This window comes from Hoplias malabaricus, chromosome 15, assembly GCF_029633855.1.
Source record: "Hoplias malabaricus isolate fHopMal1 chromosome 15, fHopMal1.hap1, whole genome shotgun sequence".
Taxonomy (NCBI): Eukaryota; Metazoa; Chordata; class Actinopteri; order Characiformes; family Erythrinidae; genus Hoplias; species Hoplias malabaricus.
Genome location: NC_089814.1, coordinates 3,301,406 through 3,325,247, shown reverse-complemented (window position 1 = coordinate 3,325,247; position 23,842 = coordinate 3,301,406). Strand labels below are relative to the sequence as shown.

At 43.0% G+C, this 23,842-nt stretch overlaps 1 protein-coding gene across 3 annotated transcripts in view; it reads right to left on the bottom strand.

Annotated features, from left to right (window-relative positions):
• The window catches only part of LOC136667916 (zinc finger protein 665-like), a 30,064-nt gene that overhangs the window by 5,815 nt on the left and 407 nt on the right, over window positions 1–23,842 (bottom strand). Inside the window, exons 2-5 of one of the 3 annotated variants that reach the window (XM_066645086.1) lie at window positions 20,616–22,185; window positions 14,613–15,079; window positions 7,334–7,573; window positions 3,917–6,853 (exon numbers count right to left, since the gene is read on the bottom strand). In XM_066645086.1, coding sequence (XP_066501183.1) covers window positions 6,136–6,853; window positions 7,334–7,573; window positions 14,613–15,079; window positions 20,616–22,085 — 2,895 coding nt within the window. In that variant the 5' untranslated portion in view covers window positions 22,086–22,185 and the 3' untranslated portion in view covers window positions 3,917–6,135. Of the gene's footprint in view, window positions 1–799; window positions 6,854–7,333; window positions 7,574–14,612; window positions 15,080–17,954; window positions 22,186–23,842 lie in introns of those variants that run through there. The other 2 variants (XM_066645084.1, XM_066645083.1) reach the window with 2 other exon arrangements.

Sequence of the window (23,842 nt, the reverse complement as noted above, 5' to 3'; positions counted from 1 at the left end):
GTTACGTACAGGTTTCTACCACCAGGACATTAATGTCTCTCACATGGCAGCCCTTCCTCAAACTCCTCCATTTTGATGTTCAGTAGTTAAGGTGCCCAGATCTGAGCTGGTGAAAAAGAGGACACGTCTCCCGGGGGGTGGGGGGCGACTACTGACGTGCGGACTGACCAATTAAATGTTTACAGAGAAGGTTATCGACCAATAACGGTAGCTCTACAGTCAGACCGTCCAATCAGAAGATTTTAGGCTACTTCACCACGCCCCCTTCTCACTCAAGCGAACCAATCGGAGTAGGGGAGGGCGGGACTAGTTTGTGAACGAAACTTCTCGAAATTCTATGTAAGCTCTAGAAAAACAAAATCTAGGACGTTTGTGAAATTCCGCGCGGACATTTTTTAAGTCTAAAAAAGAGGACATGTCCGGGTAAAAGAGGACGTCTGGTCACACTAGTTAAGCCTCTGTATCTCCCAGAATCACAGCTAAGAGCTAACATTAGCCTCGTCACACTTCTCCCATCTGGCAGTTTATAGGAGTGAAACATAAGACCACCAGACTATGTACAGGTTTCTACCACCAAGAACATCAATGTCTCTCACATGGCAGCCCTTCCTCAAACTCCTCCATTTCATTGTTCAGTAGCTAACTTTCTCTGTGAATATCACACTGAGCTCAGTGTGGACAGAGCTCCAACATTTCCCACTTTTCCCACCTTCCTTTCGATAGAGAGAACATATCCTCCCCCGTTTCTGTGAGAAAGAGAGTTATAAACCGTGCAAACAGTGTGAAAAAAAATATTTACCTTCAGTAAAACACCTCCTGATGTTTCTCCAGCACACACATCTCCTTCTGCTCCGCTCTCACACAGTCCCGCTCTCAAAAATCCCGCCCCCTGAGATACGATAGGCTGAAACGTCACATGAGCTCTTGTCTGATTGGCCAACAGCCGTTGAGACGAGGTCCGCGTTGCCATGTGAGCTTTCTTACTGGACGACAGGCGGGCAGCAGGTTAGACTGCACCGCTGCTCACAGAAATTAGCTGTGTCCGAAATGACTCCTTACTCCCTTCATTACTCAGTATATATAGTGCACTATAACAGAGAACGGACTCCAGGGGGCAGTCCAATTTACAAATATTTACTTAATTATTATTGTTTTATTATTTGTAAATGAGTTCAGTAAATAATTATAGAAATAAAATAATGTAAAAATTAAGTAAATACAGAAAATGTTAAATCAGGTAAGTGTGTGTTGACAGTTGTGGTTGTTTTAATCACTACCGTTGAATGCTGCTGTTTTGCACTTTGCAGAGTATTTATTTATTTTATTTCCCAGAAATGGATGATTATTTAATTTAATAAGCTATTTTGTAATACCTACCTTTTGGGTTCCATTGGCTGTATTTCAGAGTTTACAAGTGATTTTTATTAAGGTGTTTACATAAAGATCCAGTTATTTATACAATTGAATGTGTGAGTGCAGTCAGTGAGTTATAACAAGACAGCCATAAAAACAATTGGCCATTGCAACACTATTTATTATTTTTAATATTGAACAATAATATTTTGTCCATATAGTCATGTAAAATGTAGGTAATATTCTGTACCAGTGAAAATAAGTGGTAAAACAGAGCCGTTTAGGAGCCGAAAGAGCCGGTTCTTTATGAAGAGCCGAGCCAAAAGAGCCGGCTCCCCAAAAAGAGCCGAAATTCCCATCACTATTATCTGCTCAGTTTTTGAAAAGATTCTTTCAGAAGGTACTGATGTTGCTACAATACACGGATGCCACCCACCCCTCCCCTCCTTGCTTGGTGGTATAATCCTTTGCTGATTGGTACCTTTGCTTGTTGTTTTCTGATTGGTTGAATGACAAGCATTACAAAAAAAAATGGCCGGTCTTAGACTGGAACCGGCTCTCATCGTTCACTTACAAGAGCCGGCTCTTTGAACCGGTTCGTTCGCGACCGACACTAATGGGCTTCCTCCGGGTGACTGTCTGTGAGGAGTGTGGTGTGTTCTCCCTGTGTCTGCGTGGGTTTCCTCCGAGTGACTGTCCGTGAGGAGTGTGGTGTGTTCTCTCTGTGTCTGCGTGGGTTTCCTCCGGGTGACTGTCTGTGAGGAGTGTGGAGTGTTCTCCCTGTGTCTGCGTGGGTTTCCTCCGGGTGATTGTCTGTGAGGAGTGTGGTGTGTTCTCCCCGTGTCTGTGTGGGTTTCCTCCGGGTGACTGTCTGTGAGGAGTGTGGTGTGTTCTCCCCGTGTCTGTGTGGGTTTCCTCCGGGTGACTGTCTGTGAGGAGTGTGGAGTGTTCTCCCTGTGTCTGTGTGGGTTTCCTCCGGGTGACTGTCTGTGAGGAGTGTGGTGTGTTCTCTCTGTGTCTGCGTGGGTTTCCTCCGGGTGACTGTCTGTGAGGAGTGTGGAGTGTTCTCCCTGTGTCTGCGTGGGTTTCCTCCGGGTGACTGTCTGTGAGGAGTGTGGTGTGTTCTCTCTGTGTCTGCGTGGGTTTCCTCCAGGTGACTGTCTGTGAGGAGTGTGGTGTGTTCTATCAACACACATTGGTAGGTGGATTGGAGACTCAGAAGTGTCCGTAGGTGTGAATGAATGTGTGAGTCCTGTGAAGGACTGGTGCCCCCTCCAGGGTGTGTTCCTGCCTTGCACCTATTGACTCTGGGTAGGCTCCGGACCCACCGCCGCCCTGAACTGGATAAGCGCTTCCGGACAATGAATGAATGCACATTTTTAATGGTTGGTGTCCGGATTCCTGTGTTTTGGTTTTGTGCGCACTGTATTTCCTCTTATTAGCCACGCCCTACACCTGTGAGCTGTTAAGCAGTCATGTGACTGAGTTTAAAGGTATATACATTTACCCCTTGTTGTTTAAGCCCTGTCCTGTTGGTCAGTGTTTGTTGCTCATGTTTTTGTGTTTCTGTTTTTGTGTCTTCCTTTTTGTATAATAATAAAATGTCACTCATCTCCACACATGCTTCCTCTGTCTTGTCTCCTTGTGACAGTCAGAACGATATTTTACATTCTTACTAATAAATATGTAACTACAGATATGAGAAAGTGAAATTCCATGTAAATCATTGGAGAAAAATGACAAGTCAGAATTCCATTGAGGATAAGTAGGTCTATATTCCTTCTCGTAAGCAGAGGAGTGACCACTGCCTAGAAGTGTGACAGTGGTGCTCATGGTATAATTTGCAGCACCTGGAGAGGTGCAGTTCAAGGGAACTGGAATCATTGGGCGCAAGGCGGGAATACACCCAGTCCTCACAGGGCTCCATACAACTCCAGTCCTTCACAGGGCAACACACACACACACACACACACATACACTCACACCTACGGACAATTTTGAGTCACCAAACCACCTACTAACGTGTGTTTTTGTACTGTAGGAGGAAACCGGAGCAACCGGAGGAAACCCACTCAGACACAGGGAGAACACACCATGCTCCTCACAGACAGTCACCCGGAGGAAACCCACGCAGACACAGGGAGAACACACCATGCTCCTCAAAGACAGTCACCCGGAGGAAACCCACGCAGACACAGGGAGAACACACCACACTCCATACAGACAGTCACACGGAGGAAACCCACGCAGACACGGGGAGAACACACCACACTCCTCACAGACAGTCACCCGGAGGGAACCCACGCAGACACAGGGAGAACACACCACACTCCTCACAGACAGTCACCCGGAGGAAACCCACACAGACACAGGGAGAACACACCACACTCCTCACAGACAGTCACCTGGAGGAAACCCACACAGACACAGAGAGAACACACCACACTCCTCACAGACAGTCACCCGGAGGAAACCCACGCAGACACAGAGAGAACATTTTATAAAATCAAGACACAAACATCTCTCAAATGTTTCAAATGTTACACACAATATCACTGAAAAATATAAAACTCATTAAATATTAGTCCAAGAGGTTTAAACATAATTGACGTGGAGAAGGAAACTCTAACATTATCCACTGAAATCTCTGAATTTTGGATGTCACTTACATTTCTTTATTTATGTCACAGGCTTTGAAATTTAATATTTTTATTTTCCATTAATGAAGCCATTGTTAGATTTATCTCAGCTATGATTTCAGGTCATTGGCGACCGTCTCCATTTTGTCTGAAATTCCTAGATTAAACGGCTCTTTTCATGCAGTGTTTTTGTTCATAGACCATAAGAACTATCATTCCCTTCAAGAAATAAGAGAGAACCAATGAGAAATAGTCGTGTTACCTATGATGAGGTAATATTACAGGTGTCTTGCTGGGGTCCAGGCCTATGTGCTTTGAACATGGGTTTCCTGGGTCTGAGTTGGCCATGGGCTCTGTGTGGGTCAATATTCTGTCTGCTTTTGGGACACTGTTTGGCTGCCTTTAACAAATTAATGTGGTCAGCCCTTTACCTCCCTATGAGGTCCAAATAATTTACTTTTTTTTTTTTCAGGTAGACTGCCCCATCAACCCTGTTTTTAACCCATCCTGGTTCCATTACTGACCCTGGAGGGCATCCATATACAAGACGAATATATAAACCACAGACATATTTTGCTGGTTTTCAGCTCGTCTGTTCATTTGGGTGGGTGCTGAGCACTGAACATGACTTCAATTTTTAACTCTTACATTTTTATTTCATTCCTTTAGTTACAATAACGTACCCGTACCGTACCTTGATTTCTGAGAGTGTAGTCTCTTTAACAAATGTTCCTCCTCGTGTTTAATAGAACTGCACACTTATGTCAACAAATCCTCAAACATGACACTATACGAAAACAGTAGTCCACTGAATGATGTGTGCCATAATACAGATATTAACAGAGCTACTTAGGGCTGGACAACGATGCATTAACAACAAATATCACAAAATAAAATGACAGATTTGATTTTTAAACACATTTTCAATATAAATTATTTACAGCATCTGTCACTGACTGACGTTCACTACAGAGCGCTGCTGTCAGTTCATTGCACTCAATTTTAAAGTTAGCTCAAATATTTAACTTTGAAAAGCCAAGAGGTTTATGTTTGAAGGTAATGTCATGTTCCTTGTTTGTACTTTGTAGTTTTTCTGTGGCATTTATGTTGTTCGTAACAATATCAGAATGACTGTATTGTTCAATATTAAGAACTATATTGTGATATAAATTATAGGGCTGTCCCAAATACCATTTTTGGGCTTTGGAGCTTCGGACGGGGTTTCGGTGAATATTCGAATACTTGAGGTGATGTACATTGTTGTCATTAACAAAATCTGCTTCCAATCCCTGATTTAATATCCCTCTGTTCAGGCTGCGCTGTGGCCCAAAGCACAGCTTCGCTCGCTAACCACTTAGCTAACCAGCTTGCTAACTAAGGGCACCGAGTATACACAATTTAACCAGTTTGAGTGGAGGTGCTCTAATTTCATGCACAAAGCTGACAATATGAACCGTAGCATCGCCTCGCTTCGTTGTACGTGTGGTGTTTTAGCGTATTATGCTGTTTTATATGACTCCTAACTGTTATTACCAGTAGATTGACCAGAGGAGGGTAGGTCAGTCCTATTATTCAGAAAATCAGCTCTCAGTGCCCGCTGTAAAATTAAAGCTGCACTTTTTTGGCTCCCAGCATGGCTCCGCTCGCCGAGTCGTTCGCTAACTTGTGCGCTACATGGTGCCACTAAGTAAACACAAATAAACCAGAGCTTCTTTGAGGTGTAAAGCTGACAAAAATTAACTGTAGCTTTGCCATGCGTCATTATAAGTAGGTTGCTGTAGCGTTTTTAGGCTTAGTTCAAGACTTTTATGTTGACAAGGATGGTTGCCTTTATCTACAGCCACATTTATCCCAAAACAATTATATATATATCCGAATCTCAAAATTATAAACCGAATGCCTACCCAACAAACAAATATCTGAATATTTGGAGCCAGCCCTAATAAACTATGGCCGTATTGTCCATCCCTAGAACTACTTTGATGTTATTAATCAATATAAATAATTCCATTTCCTGTTACAAAACACCCAAAAACAACAAAAGAAAAAAAACTGACAGAACACCAGGAAGTCTATCACTTTCCTAAAGCATTTATGAATCTTTCACATTCAAGCCTCTAAATATACACCCTCGCCTGTGCTGTTACGGCTCCTGTTCTGAGGGAATGCACTTATGTGAACTTAAATTCTTCTGTCTAGTGAAACTCTTCCCACACTCTGAGCAGGAATACGGTTTCTCTCCTGTGTGAATACGTTGGTGCCTATGGACATTATTAATTCTCGTAAAGCTCTTCCCACACTCTGAGCAGGAGTACGGTTTCTCTCCTGTGTGACTGCGCTGGTGAACTCGGAGGGTACTGTGTCTACTGAAACTCTTCCCACACTCTGAGCACTGATACAGTTTCTCCCCAGTGTGAACGCTCTGGTGTTTGTGAAGATTGTTCTTTTGACTAAAACTCTTTTCACATATTAAACAGAAATACAGTTTCTGTCCATTGTGAATGTCCTGGTGAGTCTGGAGATGATACTTTGTAATAAAGCCCTTTCCACACACCGAGCACAGGTAGGGTTTCTCTCCGGTGTGAATGCGCTGGTGTATTTGGAGATAACTCAGTCTAGTAAAACTCTTTCCACACTCTGAACAGAAATACGGTCTCTCTCCAGTGTGAATGAGGTTGTGGTTCTGGAGATGCAACTTTTTAGTAAAGCCCTTCCCACACACCGAGCACAGATAGGGTTTCTCTCCGGTGTGAATCCGCTTGTGTATTTGAAGGTAAGTAAGTCTAGAAAAATTCTTCCCACACTCTGAACAGAAATACGGTTTCTCACCCGTGTGAATGCTCATGTGTCTTTGGAGATGACTTTGTCTAGTATAACTCTGCTTACACTCCGAACAAGAATACAGTCTCTCTCCTGTGTGAATGAACCGGTGTGTTCTGAGGCTACTCCTTCGACTAAAGCTCTGCGCACACTCTGAACAGGAATACGGTCTCTCTCCTGTGTGAACAAGCCGATGTTTAGTGAGACTACTCCTTACGCTAAATCTTTGTGCACAATCCGGACAGGAATACGGTTTCTCTCCTGTGTGAATGCGCTTGTGTGCTCGAAGAATACAACTCTGAGCAAAACTCACCCCACACTCTGAACAGGAGTATGGTTTCTCTCCTGTGTGAATGCGCCGATGTTTTCTAAGACTACTCTTCAGAGTAAAACATCTCCCACATTTCAAACAGGAGTAAGGTTTTTCCCGTGTACGGATACGCCGGTGTTCCTGAAGACTACCCTTCTGACAATTCTGTTTCTCTCCAGTGTGAATGCGCTTGTGTCTTTGAAGGTAACACGGTCTAGCAAAACTCTGCCCACACTCCGAACAGGAGTACGGTTTCTCTCCTGTGTGAATGTGCTGGTGCTCTCTGAGAGCACTCTTTAGAGTAAAACATTTCCCACAGTTCGAACAGGAAAAAGGTTTCTCTCCTGTGTGAGTGAGCTGATGTACTTTGAGAGTATTCTTTAGAGTAAAACTCCTTCCGCATTTGGAACAGGAATATGGTTTCTCTCCTGTGTGAATGCGCTGGTGTCCTCTGAGAATACTCATTCTAGTAAAGTCCTTCCCACAATCTGAACAGTTAAAAAGTCTCCCTTTATCTGTGCTTTTCTGTGATTGTCTGGTAGATGTAGTAACTTTAGTGGAGAGCGGTTTCTGAAAGCTGGAGTTTCCACAGTCCATATCCTCACGTTTGATCTCTTCTGGATTCATCATCGTGATATTTTCCTCTGGGTGATGTTTCTTGATGCGTTTGTGGAAGTAAAGTAAAGGTGTCTTGGACTCAGGGATCAGGATTTAAATTTGTAAAGTAACAATATCCTTTTCTGAAAGAGAAAGAAGAAAAGAGGTCAAGGCAGGCTGCAGCTTTCTTGATCTGGTAAACGTAACAGAAACCTCTGCTGGCCTTTTAGACCAAACGAAGGGTTCAATTCATGGTTCTTAGTACCTTGCTGTTATCAGGGAAACGTTTCATGTTTGCATCTGTTTAATGGGAACCAAGGACACGTCATTAATGAGGGCACTGCAAGGCTACTGGGCCAAATTCAGTGCCAGAGCCAGGAAAGTGTCTTGGTTTTGATCCAGTGTTCCCAGTGGGGTCATAGACTGATTATATACAACATTTTATATGCGATGCCAATGTGTTTGTGTTCAAGTTTAAGTATTTTCTTAAGTTAATGTATTTTTTGTTGGCAGCTAGAACCAAATAACGGCTCTACATGACTCAACTCGGCACGATTAAAGCTTGTTGCTTTTTCACTGGCAGGACTCTTAACAGGAATTGTCTCACCACAAAAAATGATGGTGGTAAAGTTAGGCGCTTTTTACTCATTGTGTATTCGCATGTAGTTTTTTGTTTCATGGACTGAACACGGCACAGCTCCCCAGCTCTCACAGTTCTACTTGTTGCACATTAGGCTTTCACTGAAATAAACACCATGAGTGTGGGTCCTTCATCAGAAAGCCTGGCGGCATCCGTATGAGTCAAAGTTAAAGTTAATTAAGCTAAATATTTATAGGCCAATGGGCTACAGGCAAAAGTTTTACTTCATCTACCCACAAATCCACTACATGACCTACTTCAAATCTACTTTTTAGCCGATATCCGTGTGTCTGGCTAAGTATATAATGCACAAACTATGCCCATGCATATAAAAAAACATAAATAGCAGACATTTTTCAATCATGATTTAGGGTTCACCACTGTATTATTTTCAGAGACAGCACCAGTGAAGACAGTAAACTATGGCGTCTGTCATCATTAATATTCTCGCTTTTGATGGCTACACATGCTAATTTTCAGCCCAAACTCAGCAACAATAATGTGAGAAGTCTGTGCCATTCATCTGTGTTCGGTTTAAATTCACTCTAAACATGGACTTCCCAACAACCTGTTTTCAAAGGAGCTGATTTATAGTGAGAAAACACACCGTGAACATTTATGAAGATTCAGAGCTCTGAACTCTGTGTTTACAGCTTTCTGATGTTTTAATTAGTTTTTCTTCTATTTTTCTAAACCTGTGGCTCACACACTGACTTTTCACGAGCTAGGTGTGAGACACAGGTGAGAAATCCCCTCCCCATCGTCAGAGATAATGACCCATTAGCCACCATCCCATCAGTGAGAACAACTGAACCATTTAGGTGTAAATATTGGTATTCTAGTTATTTAGCAACAACAAAAACTGCTTTGGAGCATCAGAGTCTTACATATGAACCTCAGACGACTGTTGAAATGCAACAAAGCCCCTAAACTTTCTACGAGCTGTTTTTTTCTTCTCTATCAGCTGAACTTTTACAAAACATTTATAAATGTTTTATGCTCATTTACAAAACATTCACCGTCATCTTCACAAAATCCGTCTGGAATCGATACTGAAGTAGCGTACCATCCCATGCCAATCAGCACCAATCGTGCTGCAGAAAAACAAGCCTATTATATTTCACTTACTCATCAGAAAAATGAAGCCGTTCCTCCTCAGGAAGATGAAATGTGTGACAGCTCCGCTCTCGGTGAGAAAACACAGCTAAAACACGGCTAAAATGAGCGTTTTCACACGTCGTGATCCTCCAATAGGAGCGGCCGGATTAGCATGCTATTATGATATGAATACGAATGGGTGGGTCATCAAGGGTCTGAGTCTCTGAGAGGGAACTGTTACTTATCTTTCTATAACAACCAGGTAAAAATACATTTCTTTTATATCTCTAGATATTTGAAAAGTAGACCCTCTAAACTTTCTGGGGCTATGTTTATTATGTTTCTAGAACAAAAACTCGCTAGATAGCGTTTTGGCACAAGTTCTGAAAGATCCAAGGCGGTAAGTTTGTGTCAAGTTAAACTCCCCACATAAGAAGTGAATCTTTCTGTGGCATTGACTTTTGCAAAGCGGAAATTAAATTACTGCCAGACTCAGGTAAAGAGGTTTCTCATTATCTGATGACCCAAGTGCATATGAACTCATTGAGAAGATTACAACTCACAGGGCTCAAGCTCAGTATTCGCTCAGACGCCCAATGTGTCAGGCACACGACCCCATCCTGAGAATCCTGGATTCTCACCTAAAGTTCAGGACCCCCAAAGAGCAGATATGATTTGGGCGGTGGATCATTCTCAGTGCTGTAGTTACACTGACTTTGTGGTGATGTCAGTGTGTGTTGCACATTTATGAGTGGATCACACACAGCAGTGCTGCTGGAGACTTAAAAACCAGGGTCAACTCACTGTCCACACTGTCAGACACACCTACCTTGTTGACGTACCTTATAGATATCAATGCTGAGACTGAATTGGGTTGATTGTCCCCTAGGCCTTCATCAGTGGACACAGGACACTCTGAGATGGCGTGTTGACTATTCTGAGTCCCGCAGTGATACCGAGAGGTTTAAAACACCAACATCTAAATCATACCTAAGGTATGGTTTGAACGCATCGGTGAGATTAAACCCCTGTGTATTTAAGCACCAACTTGCCACTGGATTCTAACCCAATATGGACATATGTGGTATCGCCAGAATCTTTAGAACCTGGACTTTAATAATTATCAATAAATTGTTGATTTTCTTTATTGTGTGATTTCCAGCTGTGCAGCTTGCCTTCTCAACAACACAGAAATAGAGCTGTGAAAATGTTCAAGCTCCTTTCCCAAGGGCTTCAAAAATGTCTTTGTCCTTTGGCTGTTATTGCATCTGTAGGTGGCACCATAATCAATAATAAGCCTGTGCAACTATCTCATCATTCATTATCTGTAACCCTTATCCAATTCAGGGTCGCAGTGGGTCCAGTGCCTACCTGGAATCATTGGGCGCAAGGCAGGAATACACCCTGGAGGGGGCGCCAGTCCTTCACAGGGCAACACACACTCACAACTATGGACACTTTTGAGTCGCCAATCCACCTGCAATGTGTGTTTTTGGACTGTGGGAGGAAACTGGAGCCCTGTGCAACTAGTAACTGTCAAATGGTAACACATTTACATGCAATTTGATCATATTTGACACACCACTTCAGATTAATGACATACAATTGTACCAATTTTGGTTTGATTTGGGCCAGTTGTGTATATTTTAAAGGTGGTCCTTGGTGTTCTGTTGTCTCTGGGAAGGTGATAGAGAAAGAGGGAGGTGTAGCTGTGGGCCCCTCTCAGACTCTTTGTGTGTGTGTGTGTGTGTAGAAGAGGGAGGGGTGATGGGCTGATGAGAGCATAACAAACTGTGTGCTTTGAAAGCACTGGTGAGATTTAACCCACATATATTTAAGCACAAACTCGTCCCTGGATAAAAACACAATATGGACATCCGGAGAATCTTAAGATCCCAATTATATAAAATATGTTGAATTTTGAATATGTTGAATATGTATCTAAAATCACTGTGTGACTTCCAGGTTCTGCTTAAAAACGGCCTGCCTTTCAAGCATCTCACAAATACAGCTGTACCTCAAAAAATGTTTTTGCCATGTGTTATGAAAATGCACAAGGTCCTTTCCCACGGGCTTCAGAAAATAGATGGATTTACTACCTTTTGACCAAATATCAAGTCTGTAGGCCTTACAGTTTAAGCTGCCCATCGCATTTCTTCAGAGAAAAAGAAGCAGAAGATGAAAAAACAGAACAGAAACAATAGGGCTTCAGCATCTTTAGTGCCTGGACCCCTAATAATAATACTATTTTATCAAGTGTATCCCACATGACATACCGATATAAGGGTGTAGTGTAAATGTAACCATTGCTGGCCCATGGTGATGGCTTTTTGAGAATACATTTCAATAGCTTTTGAACCTTTTTGAACCTAAATGTGTGTAACCCAAAAGACACACTACCCCTATTGGTAAATTTAACCGTAACTGGCCAGTGCGGATACATTTTTCATTACATATTTCAAAAGCTTCCAAACTTTGATGATATTGTTTCTGAAGAAGTTGTATTTGATCAATTGTAACCCACATGTCATATTACACCTCCTACATTGGTAAATTTAACCATTGCTGGCCCGTGACCCCAACAGAGCAATAATTATAAAACAGCTCTATTATTATTTGTAGCTCAAAAATCCTGATTTACATTTTATACAGAATTCCCCCCCGCTGTTCGTCACCTTCGTTTCTACTGTGTGGTGTAGTTTGTAGACGGTCCCTTAGCTCGGAGGTGGCGGCAGCCGAAAACAAATACAAATGTGTCGTGCTTTTCAAAAGGCAAACGTTTCCGACATTTTTGACTTATAGCTGCTGGCGTTTACTGGACTCCAAAAACTGAGCCAAGGGCTAACTGTAGTCATTTCACATTCACATTTCTCCCGTCTGGCAGAGTTCAGTAAAATTAGACCACCAGGTTACAGTGCCTACTTTTCCCCGTGTGTGTGTGTGAGAGAGAATTAAAAACAGTATGGAAAATCGTTACCTTCAGTAAAACACTTGAATTATTTCCAGTACAGTTACCCCTTCTGCTCCTCTCCCTCTCATACAGCATCGCTCCCACAAATCCCGCCCCCTGAGACACGGTTGGCTGGAACTTCATATGAGCTCTTCTCTAATTGGCCAACTGCCATTGAGACCGGGGTTGTCGTTGCTATGCGAGCTTTTCTACTGGAGATCAGGCGGGCAGCAGGTTAGACTGCACTGTTTTTCACACAGAACACTGAACACTGTCCGAAATGTCTCCTTACTCTTTATTCCCTAAATTACTCACTACATCAGTGTTTCCAAAACTCCATCATTCCATCATTTTTGCCAGGGGTTGTATTCCTGATGGGTTTAATTGACCTTATACTGGGCAGTTTACTGCAGGCAGTGTCAGTGTCACAGAGCTCCACAGTCCTGAGGTTGTGGGTTGTGAGGAGTGTAGTGTGTTCTCCCTGTATCTGTGTGGGTTTCCTCCGGGTGACAGTCTGTGAGGAGTGTGGTGTGTTCTCCCTGTGTCTGCATGGGTTTCCTCTGGGTGACTGTCTGTGAGGAGTGTGGTGTGTTCTCCCTGTGTCTGCGTGGGTTTCCTCCAGGTGACTGTCTGTGAGGAGTGTGGTGTGTTCTCTCTGTGTCTGCATGGGTTTCCTCCAGGTGACTGTCTGTGAGGAGTGTGGTGTGTTCTCCCTGTGTCTGCGTGGGTTTCCTCCAGGTGACTGTCAGTGAGGAGTGTGGTGTGTTCTCCCTGTATCTGCGTGGGTTTCCTCCGGGTGACAGTCTTTGAGGAGTGTGGTGTGTTCTCCCTGTGTCTGCATGGGTTTCCTCCGGGTGACTGTCTGTGAGGAGTGTGGTGTGTTTCCCTGTGTCTGCATGGGTTTCCTCCGGGTGACTGTCTGTGAGGAGTGTGGTGTGTTCTCCCTGTATCTGCGTGGGTTTCCTCCGGGTGACAGTCTTTGAGGAGTGTGGTGTGTTCTCCCTGTGTCTGCATGGGTTTCCTCCGGGTGACTGTCTGTGAGGAGTGTGGTGTGTTCTCCCTGTGTCTGCATGGGTTTCCTCCGGGTGCTCCAGTTTCCTCCCATGGTCCAAAAACACCAGTTGGTAGGTGGATAGGTGACTCAAATGTGTCCATAGGTGGTGTGTGAGTGTGGCGTCCTGTGAAGGACTGGCGCCCCCTCCCGGGTGTGTTCCCGCCTTGTGCCCAGTGATTCCTGGTAGGCTCCGGACCCACCTCAACCCTGAACAGAATAAAGGTTACAGACAATAAATAAATGAGTAAATTTTACTCAAGCACCCATAAACAGAGTTAAAAGTAATTTTTGGTTTAAAATAAATACATTAATTAAAAACAAACAGAAGTTTGTCGCTGATAAGCCCAGAGAGTAAGGTGATAATGAAGGTGACCCAAAAATGTAATTCATAATCACAAATATGCAGCAGGTATAAACAGATAAGCATAAATAAGCCGGTTTTAAACATTCACAATGCAACTAAATAGACAGAATTGTCATATATGAGTGCACCTGTGATTGGCCTGGGTATATTAAGGGTGTGCTGATGGCAAGCATTGTAACTGGCTCAGTTCATCAGTAATAACATCGTATTTGAACGGGATCAGCTCTGTCTCATTTCCTTAATCACTGCCCATTCTCTCCATTCCAGTCGTTTAACACCACGTGCAATAAAGCACAGCTGAATGTCCAGGAAAAATGGGCTGGATACATGAGGATTGGAAAATGCTAAAGTAACATTACATTGATGATGATACAAAGAAAATGGTAGCTTATTCACTTCCGTCTTAAGAAGATATGTCCTTCAGTAAATATTGTGTGAATTCACTTTGGAAATAATCTTCTAAAGCACACACACAATCATCATATTCATCCTCAATCTACAGGATCCTCCTCAGTAATCAGGTTCATCCACAATTCAAAAACCCGGCGCAACCAGAGGAAACCCACACAGACACAGGGAGAATATAAACTCACAAGGAACACATTCATGAATCTTGTTATTTATAACGTCTGAAGGTACACCCAAGTATGTTTGGTGTTACTGCTTCCGTTCTGGGTGAGTGCACTGGTGTTTCTGGAGATTTCTCAGTCTTGGAAAGCTCTTCCCACACACTGAGCAGGAATACGGTTTCTCTCGTGCGTGAATACGGTGGTGCATTTGGAGAGGCTTTAGTCGCGTAAAACTCTTCCCACATTCTGAACAGTAATACGGTTTCTCTCCAGTGTGAATGCGCTGGTGATTCTGGAGTTCACTTCGTCTAATAAAACACTTCCCACACTGTGAGCACTGATGCGGTTTCTCCCCCGTGTGAATGCGCTGGTGTGTTTGGAGATGATTCTTTTGAGTAAAAGTCTTTTCACATTCAGAACAGGAGTACGGTTTCTCTCCAGTGTGAATGCGCTCATGCTCTTGAAGATTACTTAGTTTAGTAAAACTCTTCCCACACTCTGAGCACTGATACGGTTTCTCTCCGGTGTGAATGCGCTGGTGCATTTTGAGAGTATAACTTTTCCTAAAACAATTCCCACACTCTGAACAGGAATAGGGTTTCTCTCCTGTGTGAATGTGCATATGTTTTCTGACAGAACTCTGATGATTAAATCTCTTCCCACACACTGAGCATGGATACAGTTCCTCTCCGGTGACAATCTGATGGTGTTTGAGATTATTCTGTCGCTGTAAACCCTTCCCACAGTCTGAACAGTCAAAGGGTTTCTCTTTGTCTGTACCTTTCTGTTTTTGTCGGCCAGATGTAGCCACATTATTAGCAGAGAGTGCTTCTTGAGAACTGGAGTCTCCATACTCTGTATCCTCACATTTAATCTCTTCTGGGTTCAACATTGTGAAATATTCCTCTGGGTGATGTTTCTTGACGTATTTGTGGAAAAAAAACATAGAGATGCCTCGGACAATAGGAGCAGGAGAAGACTTTTCCAGCTTTTCCCTGAATAAGAGGAAAATAAATATAAAATCAGTCCGTTGCTTTCCAGCACAAACAGAGTTTAAGAGCAGCAAATGGTGAGTACATATCCTCAAAAATTTATAAAAAGGGTTTTTTTGATTAAAATGTTGCCTGACTCTCGAGGGAGAGTCTGGTGCCTTTCACCACGTAACGTGGCCAAGAACCGCTTTCTACTGCAGGAAAAGAAATGTGACTGACATGCAAAAAGACCAATTAAGTTTGCTACTTTGGCATGACGTGTGAGTCACATCGGACCAATACCAGAACCAGTACAAAACTATACATGTGCATATACGCAGATGAACAGAAAGCTAATCTGTAACCTGTAATTATCTGGAACCCTTATCCAGTTCAGGGTGGCGGAGGGTCCAGAGTCTACCTGGAATCATTGGGCTCAAGGCAGGAATACACCCTGGAGGGGGCGCCAGTCCTTCACAGGGCAACACACAAACACACACACACACACAGCAGAAGATATCCCCTTATTAAAGATATTATATGATTACTATGGTGATAAGAAATGGTTTTACAGTTTTTAAACATTGAATTTGATGTGTACAGATTTGGAACACTCAAGCAAATAATAACAGTGAACTACGATTGTGTAATGCACCGGAGAAAAACATATTTAACACGAAAAACACATGAAAACATTAAAAACTTTGGTCTGAGCATGAGCAGAGCTGCAAAGTAGCACATTTCGCCAAGGAAGCACAACTCGCCAGAACACCTGGATACAAGTGCACACTATTGCAGAAAGAACTGGCCTTTTCTGAGAAAATAATATACAGAACAGTTGTAAATCCAGAAAATATACACATTTTTGAGATATTATACGCAGCATTGATTGAGTTTCAGAATAATTCCATATTTGTAATGAATTCTTGATTGTGTTCTGTGAAGGACTGGTGCCCTCTCTAGTGTGTTCCTGCCTTGTGCCCAATGATTCCGGGTAGGCACCGGCCCCACACGATCCTGAACTGGATAAGTGGTTTAAAACAATGATTGTTTCTATGATAAAACACAAGTCAATTTCGTGTTTTATCTCAATAATTACAAAACTAGTGTAGGCCATTGTCACAAAATCAAAGTTTATCAGGAAAGTTTATTAAGTTTATACATGAGCAGTGTATATAAGTTATAACCTGTGTAACATGTAACATATAACAGTTATAACTTCTGAACAAACATTGTGTTACATTGTGTTATTTTTTATTCTATTATGTCTCCACTGTTGTCATGTACTGTCCATTTAAAACCATGCTACCAAGCTCTAGTCACATGATTCTGCCCCTATCTGCCACATGGAAGCAACCTAAATACCAAGGCAGACCCCGTGACTGGAGCAGCTAGTACCAAAGAAAAACACAGCGCTTTTCGTTTGGACGTGCTGTGTTTTGACTATAATAATAAAAAAAAAAAACATTCAATAATCGTAATCATTGTAAAATGTACAATTAATTGTGGTATTGGTTTGCGCTCATATTGCCCAGCACTAGAAGTGATGAATAGGGCATTGATTCATTTTGGGCACAACCCTGTATGAATACCCGGAGCAGCCAGAGAGAGCAGCTACAGACCTGGTTAGCATGAATTCCGTAAACTTCACAATACTCTTCATTCTGGAACTCCTGCACCTAAAATAACATCTGAAGACTGAAGAGTAAAAAATGTATAGAATTTTGTATAAGAAGTGATAAAGCTGGTCTCTCTTCAAAACATCCGTGAGGGCTACTCAATGACAATTTGGTGGTTGCTGGTGGTATTTCTACATGAGGTGACCACAGAAATAAAACTCTTTGTTAAAGAACAGTCAAGTTAGATTCCTGATTAGTTTGTACAGTGCAATGTGTCAGTTGTCTAGATGGCTAGCTCTTAATTTGTCCAGTGAAGAGGTCACCTCAGCAGTTACACCAACAACTGCCCCCCTTTAGGGATTTGGCAGGAACCGCCACTGAATAGTGCACTGTATAGTGAGTAAGGGAATAATGAATAAGGAGCCATTTTGGACACAGCACTAAGCTCTACCTGGTAATTTACTTTCTAGTGTCTGCTTTGACAACAAACTGGACTTGGTTAGGGATGTATTAAAAACTCATCCCTTCCCTCAGTGTGAATATCACAATGAGCTCAATGTGGACAGAGCTCCCATATTCCCAACATTTTACACTATCTTTTACAGAGAATGATTATGTCCATCCCCGTTTCTGTGAGATATTTATAAACACAGTGTAAACAGTATATACAAGTCTTTCACACAAGGCTTTACCTTCAGTAAAACACCTCCTGATTTATCTCCAGACCACAGCTCTCCTTCTGCTCCTCCCTCACACACAAACCCGGTTTCCCGCTCCTACAACTCCCGCCTTCTGCGATGCTATTGGCTGGAGCTTCATACAAGCGGCTCCCTCATTGGACAGCTGTCGTTTCGAAGCTGTCCTTTGTTGCCATGGTGGTCTTCTACTGGAGAGCAGGCGGGCAGCAGTTAGACTGCCCTGCTGCTCACAAACACTGCGGCTGTGTCTCAATTACAGAGGCTGTATCCTTCAAAGGCGGCTGGGTAGATTTTATGGGGTGGTTTCCCAAACAGGAATTAAGCCTAGTCCTGGACTACTCAGCATTTGGAATTGTGATTTGCCAGTGAAAGGAGGACATGGACTAGGACTGGGCATAATCTTTAGCTACATGAGTTTAAACCCAATAATAGGCACATCCACGTGGCTGAGATGACCCACCATCCGACCCGACAGATTGGTAGTTTTAATTGTTCTGATAGATTTTAATACACAGTATTTGGTAAAATAAATTTACACAAACATTCTCAACAACTTTAAACAATACAAGGAGTAGGCCTGATATAAAGTGACCAGGTTGAAAATGGTGAGACCGTTCTGTAATAAAAGTGTTATTTTACAAAGACTAAGAAGGAAAAAAATCAGTAGATTTGACTGGAAACGTGCTAAAATGCAGCAAATATAGCTTTACCCTCTGTGGGAAAACCACGGTCCACTGTTTTCTTGCTATCTGTGACTTTTATTTTAAAGAAATAGGCACCACATATGACTGTCATGTTGGTTTTTGTCATTCAAAGAGACAGGAAGGAAGGCAGGAAGCTTGAATGAATTTCATTAGTGGTGAATAAATGCATTGATTTACAGTATTACAGTCACTCACACACTAACACCTGAGGGCAATTACACCTACTCACTCACATATGTTGACAATGTCACACACTCTTCCATTCACTCACACCAGGGAAAATTCTAGAATTAGAGTCTTAGGGGTGATGAACATCCAAAGAGAACCATCATTTTTTAACAAAATCCTAAACATTTTAATAAAAATAACAATAATAAGGTGCAAAAATTTTGTATTGTACAACGCAAAGTGTGTTCTGTATTTAACCTGTGATCATCTGTATCAGTGAACACACACACATTCACTAGTGCACTAGGGGCTGTGAAGCGGAAGGAAGCCATCCCCGGCGCCCGAGGAGCAGTTGTGGGTTCGGTCCATGCTCAAGGGCCCAACAGCCATGGACTGAAAGAGGAGGACAGTGCTGTTCTTTCAATCCCACCACCCCCAATTTTCCAGCGAGTCGTGGGAACCGAACCAACAACCTTTCAGTCCGAAGCCCTCTTCTCTAACCATTAATCCAAGAAATACATTTACATTTGCCCTTAGTGAAGATTAAACACTATATGAGTGATGTTTCCAAACAAATGTGTCTTTGATCATTTTTAAAATCTAAAAAATAGGAAACGATAACTGACAGTCATTCAACATCACATGCAAATTCAGCCTAGCTCAAATCAAACGTTAGGTTATATGGGCTGGATTCATGAAGACTGGAAAATGCAAAGTCAACATTACACTAATGAAGATACAATCACATTTGTATATCTTTTACTTCCATACTTGAAAGATGTTTTTTTTCTTGAGTTCACTTTAGAAAGTCACTTCCAGCGCACACACAATCATCCTCAATCAACAGGTACCACAGAAATAAACAGGTTCATCTACAATTTACAATATAGTAATTATAAAGGTGCTACAAGATGTTCTTTGAGTGATGCCATAAAAGAACCATGTTTGGATCCATAATTTTTTTTTTTTTGCTGATATGGGTAAAGAACCTTAGGACTGAGTGATGGAATTTTAACAGGGTTTTCACACTCACATGGTTCTTAATAGAACCAAAAGAGGCTCTTCTATGGCATCATTCTACAAACCCTTATCACATTTTTTAAAGAGTGTAGCGCTATAACATTTATTCATCACTAAAAACAGGAGTGTGGTGTGTTCTCCCTGTGTCTGCGTGGGTTTCCTCCGGGTGAATGTCTGTGAGGAGTGTGGTGTGTTCTCCCTGTGTCTGCGTGGGTTTTCTCCGGGTGACTGTGAGGAGTGTGGTGTGTTCTCTCTGTGTCTGCGTGGGTTTTCTCCGGGTGACTGTGAGGAGTGTGGTGTGTTCTCCCTGTGTCTGCGTGGGTTTTCTCCGGGTGACTGTGAGGAGTGTGGTGTGTTTTCCCTGTGTCTGCGTGGGTTCCTCCGGGTGACTGTCTGTGAGGAGTGTGGTGTGTTCTCCCTGTGTCTGCGTGGGTTTCCTCCGGGTGACTGTCTGTGAGGAGTTGGTGTGTTCTCCCTGTGTCTGCGTGGGTTTCCTCCCACGGTCCCCAAAAACACGTTGGTAGGTGGATTGGCAACTCAAAAGTGTCCATAGGTGTGAGTGTGTGTGTTGCCCTGTGAAGGACTGGCGCCCCCTCCAGGGTGTATTCCCGCCTTGCGCCCAATGATTCCAGGTAGGCTCTGGACCGCGACCCTGAACTGGATAAGGGTTACAGATAATGAATAAATGAACCAAACCTGACACTCCAAATATTTGCCAATCAACAAAATCAGCAGAAAAACTTTTTCATACCTGGAGTCACTGGGCGCTAGGCTAGGAACACACCAATTGCATGTACAAATCCAACACAAGACACATTTTACTCACAAGTCACACTTATGGATAATTTGTTATAGTCAGTCCACCTACTAGCATGTGTCTTTGGATCGTGAGCAGAAACTGTAGAACCGCAGGACACCCATACAGTAAACTCTAATGTCTGAAGGTACTATCACGTGTTTTCAGTGTTACTGTTTCTGTTCTGGGTGAGTGCACTGGTGTTTCTGGAGATTCCTCCGTCTAGGAAAACTCTTCCCACACACTGAGCAGGAATACGGTTTCTCTCCAGTGTGAATGCGCTGGTGATTCTGGAGTTCACTTCGTCTAACAAAACACTTCCCACACTGCGAGCACTGATGCGGTTTCTCTCCCGTGTGAATGCGCTGGTGTGTTTGGAGATGACTCTTTTGAGTGAAACTCTTGTTACACTCTGAACAGGAGTACGGTTTCTCTCCAGTGTGAATGCGCTGGTGTTCTTGGAGATTACTCGGTTTACTAAAACCCTTCCCACACTCTGAGCACCGATGCGGTTTCTCTCCTGTGTGAATGCGCTGGTGTATTTTGAGAGTATAACTCTTACTAAAGCAATTCCCACACTCTGAACAGATATACGGTTTCTCTCCCGTGTGAACGTGCAAGTGTTCTCTGACAGAACTCTGATGATTAAAACATTTCCCACACTCTGAACAGTAAAACGGTTTCTCTCCGGTGTGAATCCGTTGGTGCGTTTGGAAATTACGCCGCTGAGTAAAACTTTGCCCACACTCCGAACAGGAATACATTTTCTCTCCTGTGTGAATGCGCTGGTGTGTTTGAAGATTACGCAGCTGAATAAAGCTCTTCCCACACTCTGAGCACTGATACGTTTTCTCTCCAGTGTGAATGCTCTGGTGTCTTTGAAGCTGACTCTTTTGACTAAAGCATTTGTCACACTCTGAACAGGAATATGGTTTCTCACCCGTGTGAATGCGCTGGTGCGTTTGGAGATTACTGTGCTGTGTAAAACCTTGCCCACACTCCGAACAATAATACGGTTTCTCTCCTGTGTGAACGCGCCGATGAGTTTTCAAATCACTTTGTGTGATAAACCTCTTCCCACACTGTGAGCACTGATGTGGTTTCTCACCACTGTGAGTGCGCTGGTGTCGTTGAAGATGACTCTTTTGACTAAAACTCTTCTCACACTCCGAACAGGAATACAGTTTCTTTCCAGTGTGAATGTGCTGGTGCTCTTGAAGATAAATATATTTGGTAAAACCCTTCCCACACTCTGAGCACTGATGCGGTTTCTCTCTGGCGTGAATGAGCTGGTGTACTTTGAGAGTGTCCCTCCTTCTAAAACTGATTCCACATTCTAAGCACTGATACGGTTTCTCTCCAGTGTGAATGCGCAGGTGTTTTCTGACAGAACTTTGATGATTAAAATTCTTCCCACACTCCAAACAAGAATATGCTTTCTCTGATATGTGAACGCACTGATGAGTTTGGAGATCACCTGGTTGAGTAAAACTCTTCCCACACACTGAGCATGGATACGGTTTCTCTCCAGTGCGTTTTCGGAGATCATTCTTTTGAAGATGTCCTTTCAAACGATCTGAAGAGTCAAAAGACGGCGAGGCTTTGTTCGTGACTTTCTGTGTTTCTCTTCCAGATATAGCCACGTTATCAGTGGAGAGTGCTTCCCGAGAACTGGAGATTCCTTCCTCACGTTTAAACTCTTCTGGTTTTATCATTGTGATTTATTTTGCAGAGTGATATTTTCTGATGTATCTGTGGAAGTAAAGTAGAGCTTGGCCAATGTGCACGAGACTTGAAAGGGGATGTGATTCTTTTCTGGAAGAGAAAGATGAACAAGAAGGTCAAGTGAGTTTGCTGCTGGTTTGCATTAATCCTTTTATAAATCTATTATATTTAACAAGAACTATTTTTGGTGTTGTTTTGTGTTTATGGAGAAGAACACACAGAAAATAAAGAAATGTAAGTTTCAGAGACTAAGCTAATCCCAGCAGTCTGTTTCAACACTTGAAGCACAATCACGTCACCAAATATGACACGTGTACGGCCCAAAAAACGACACCTTCAAGCTCCCAGCAACATAAGAAAAACACATCCTATCTTTAGTCCTCGAGCAAATTTACAGTGCATCACTTGTCAGTGAACTACGAGGACAAAAGACACACAAACAAAAAAGTCATTCATTGTAATCAAAGTTAAAATTCCTCACCCAGCTCTACGTTTGACCCCTATGAACACAAAGAGTGGACAGGTGATCTCAATAACCTACTGCAATTAACGCAGGAGTGGTGATAGAGACCAGAAACCTGAAGAGATTAATGCCTCTAAAAGCTCCCTCACGGGACGTAATTGTATTAAAATTTTTGCCTGATAAAGTTCTGTCAAATGTAATTTAAATAATGTATTTTGGTATCTTTATATTATATATTTGTGTATATAAGTTTTCTTTTGTATGTTTTGTCTTAATTCTGTGCATATTTACTGATTTTTTTACAATTACCTTTATTTAACGGCAGTATTATATTCAAGGTATTAACATATCAAAATTAAAATAAAGGTAATTGTAAATGTACTTCATTTACACAACACTGGTACTACTAACCCTTCAATGCAATATATTTTCTGTTCATTCCTTCATTATCTGTAACCCTTATCCAGTTCAGGGTCGCGGTGGGTCCAGAGCCTACCTGGAATCATTGGGCGCAAGGCGGGAATACACCCTGGAGGGGGCGCCAGTCCTTCACAGGGCGACACACACACACACTCACACCTACGGACACTTATTGAGTCTCCAATCCACCTACCAACTGTGTGTTTTTGGAGTGTGGGAGGAAACCGGAGCACACGGAGGAAACCCACACAGACACAGAGAGAACACACCACACTCCTCTCAGACAGTCACCCGGAGGAAACCCACGCAGACACAGAGAGAACACATCACACTCCTCTCAGACAATCACCCGGAGGAAACCCACGCAGACACAGGGAGAACACACCACACTCCTCACAGACAGTCACCCGGAGGAAACCCACGCAGACACAGGGAGAACACACCACACTCCTCACAGACAGTCACCCGGAGGAAACCCACGCAGACACAGAGAGAACACACCACACTCCTCTCAGACAGTCACCCGGAGGAAACCCACGCAGACACAGAGAGAACACACCACACTCCTCTCAGACAGTCACCCGGAGGAAACCCACGCAGACACAGAGAGAACACACCACACTCCTCACAGACAGTGACCCAGAGGAAACCCACGCAGACACAGGGAGAACACACCACACTCCTCACAGACAGTCACCCGGAGGAAACCCACGCAGACACAGAGAGAACACACCACACTCCTCACAGACAGTCACCTGGAGGAAACCCACACAGACACAGGGAGAACACACCACACTCTTCACAGACAGTCACCCGGAGGAAACCCACGCAGACACAGAGAGAACAGACCACACTCCTCACAGA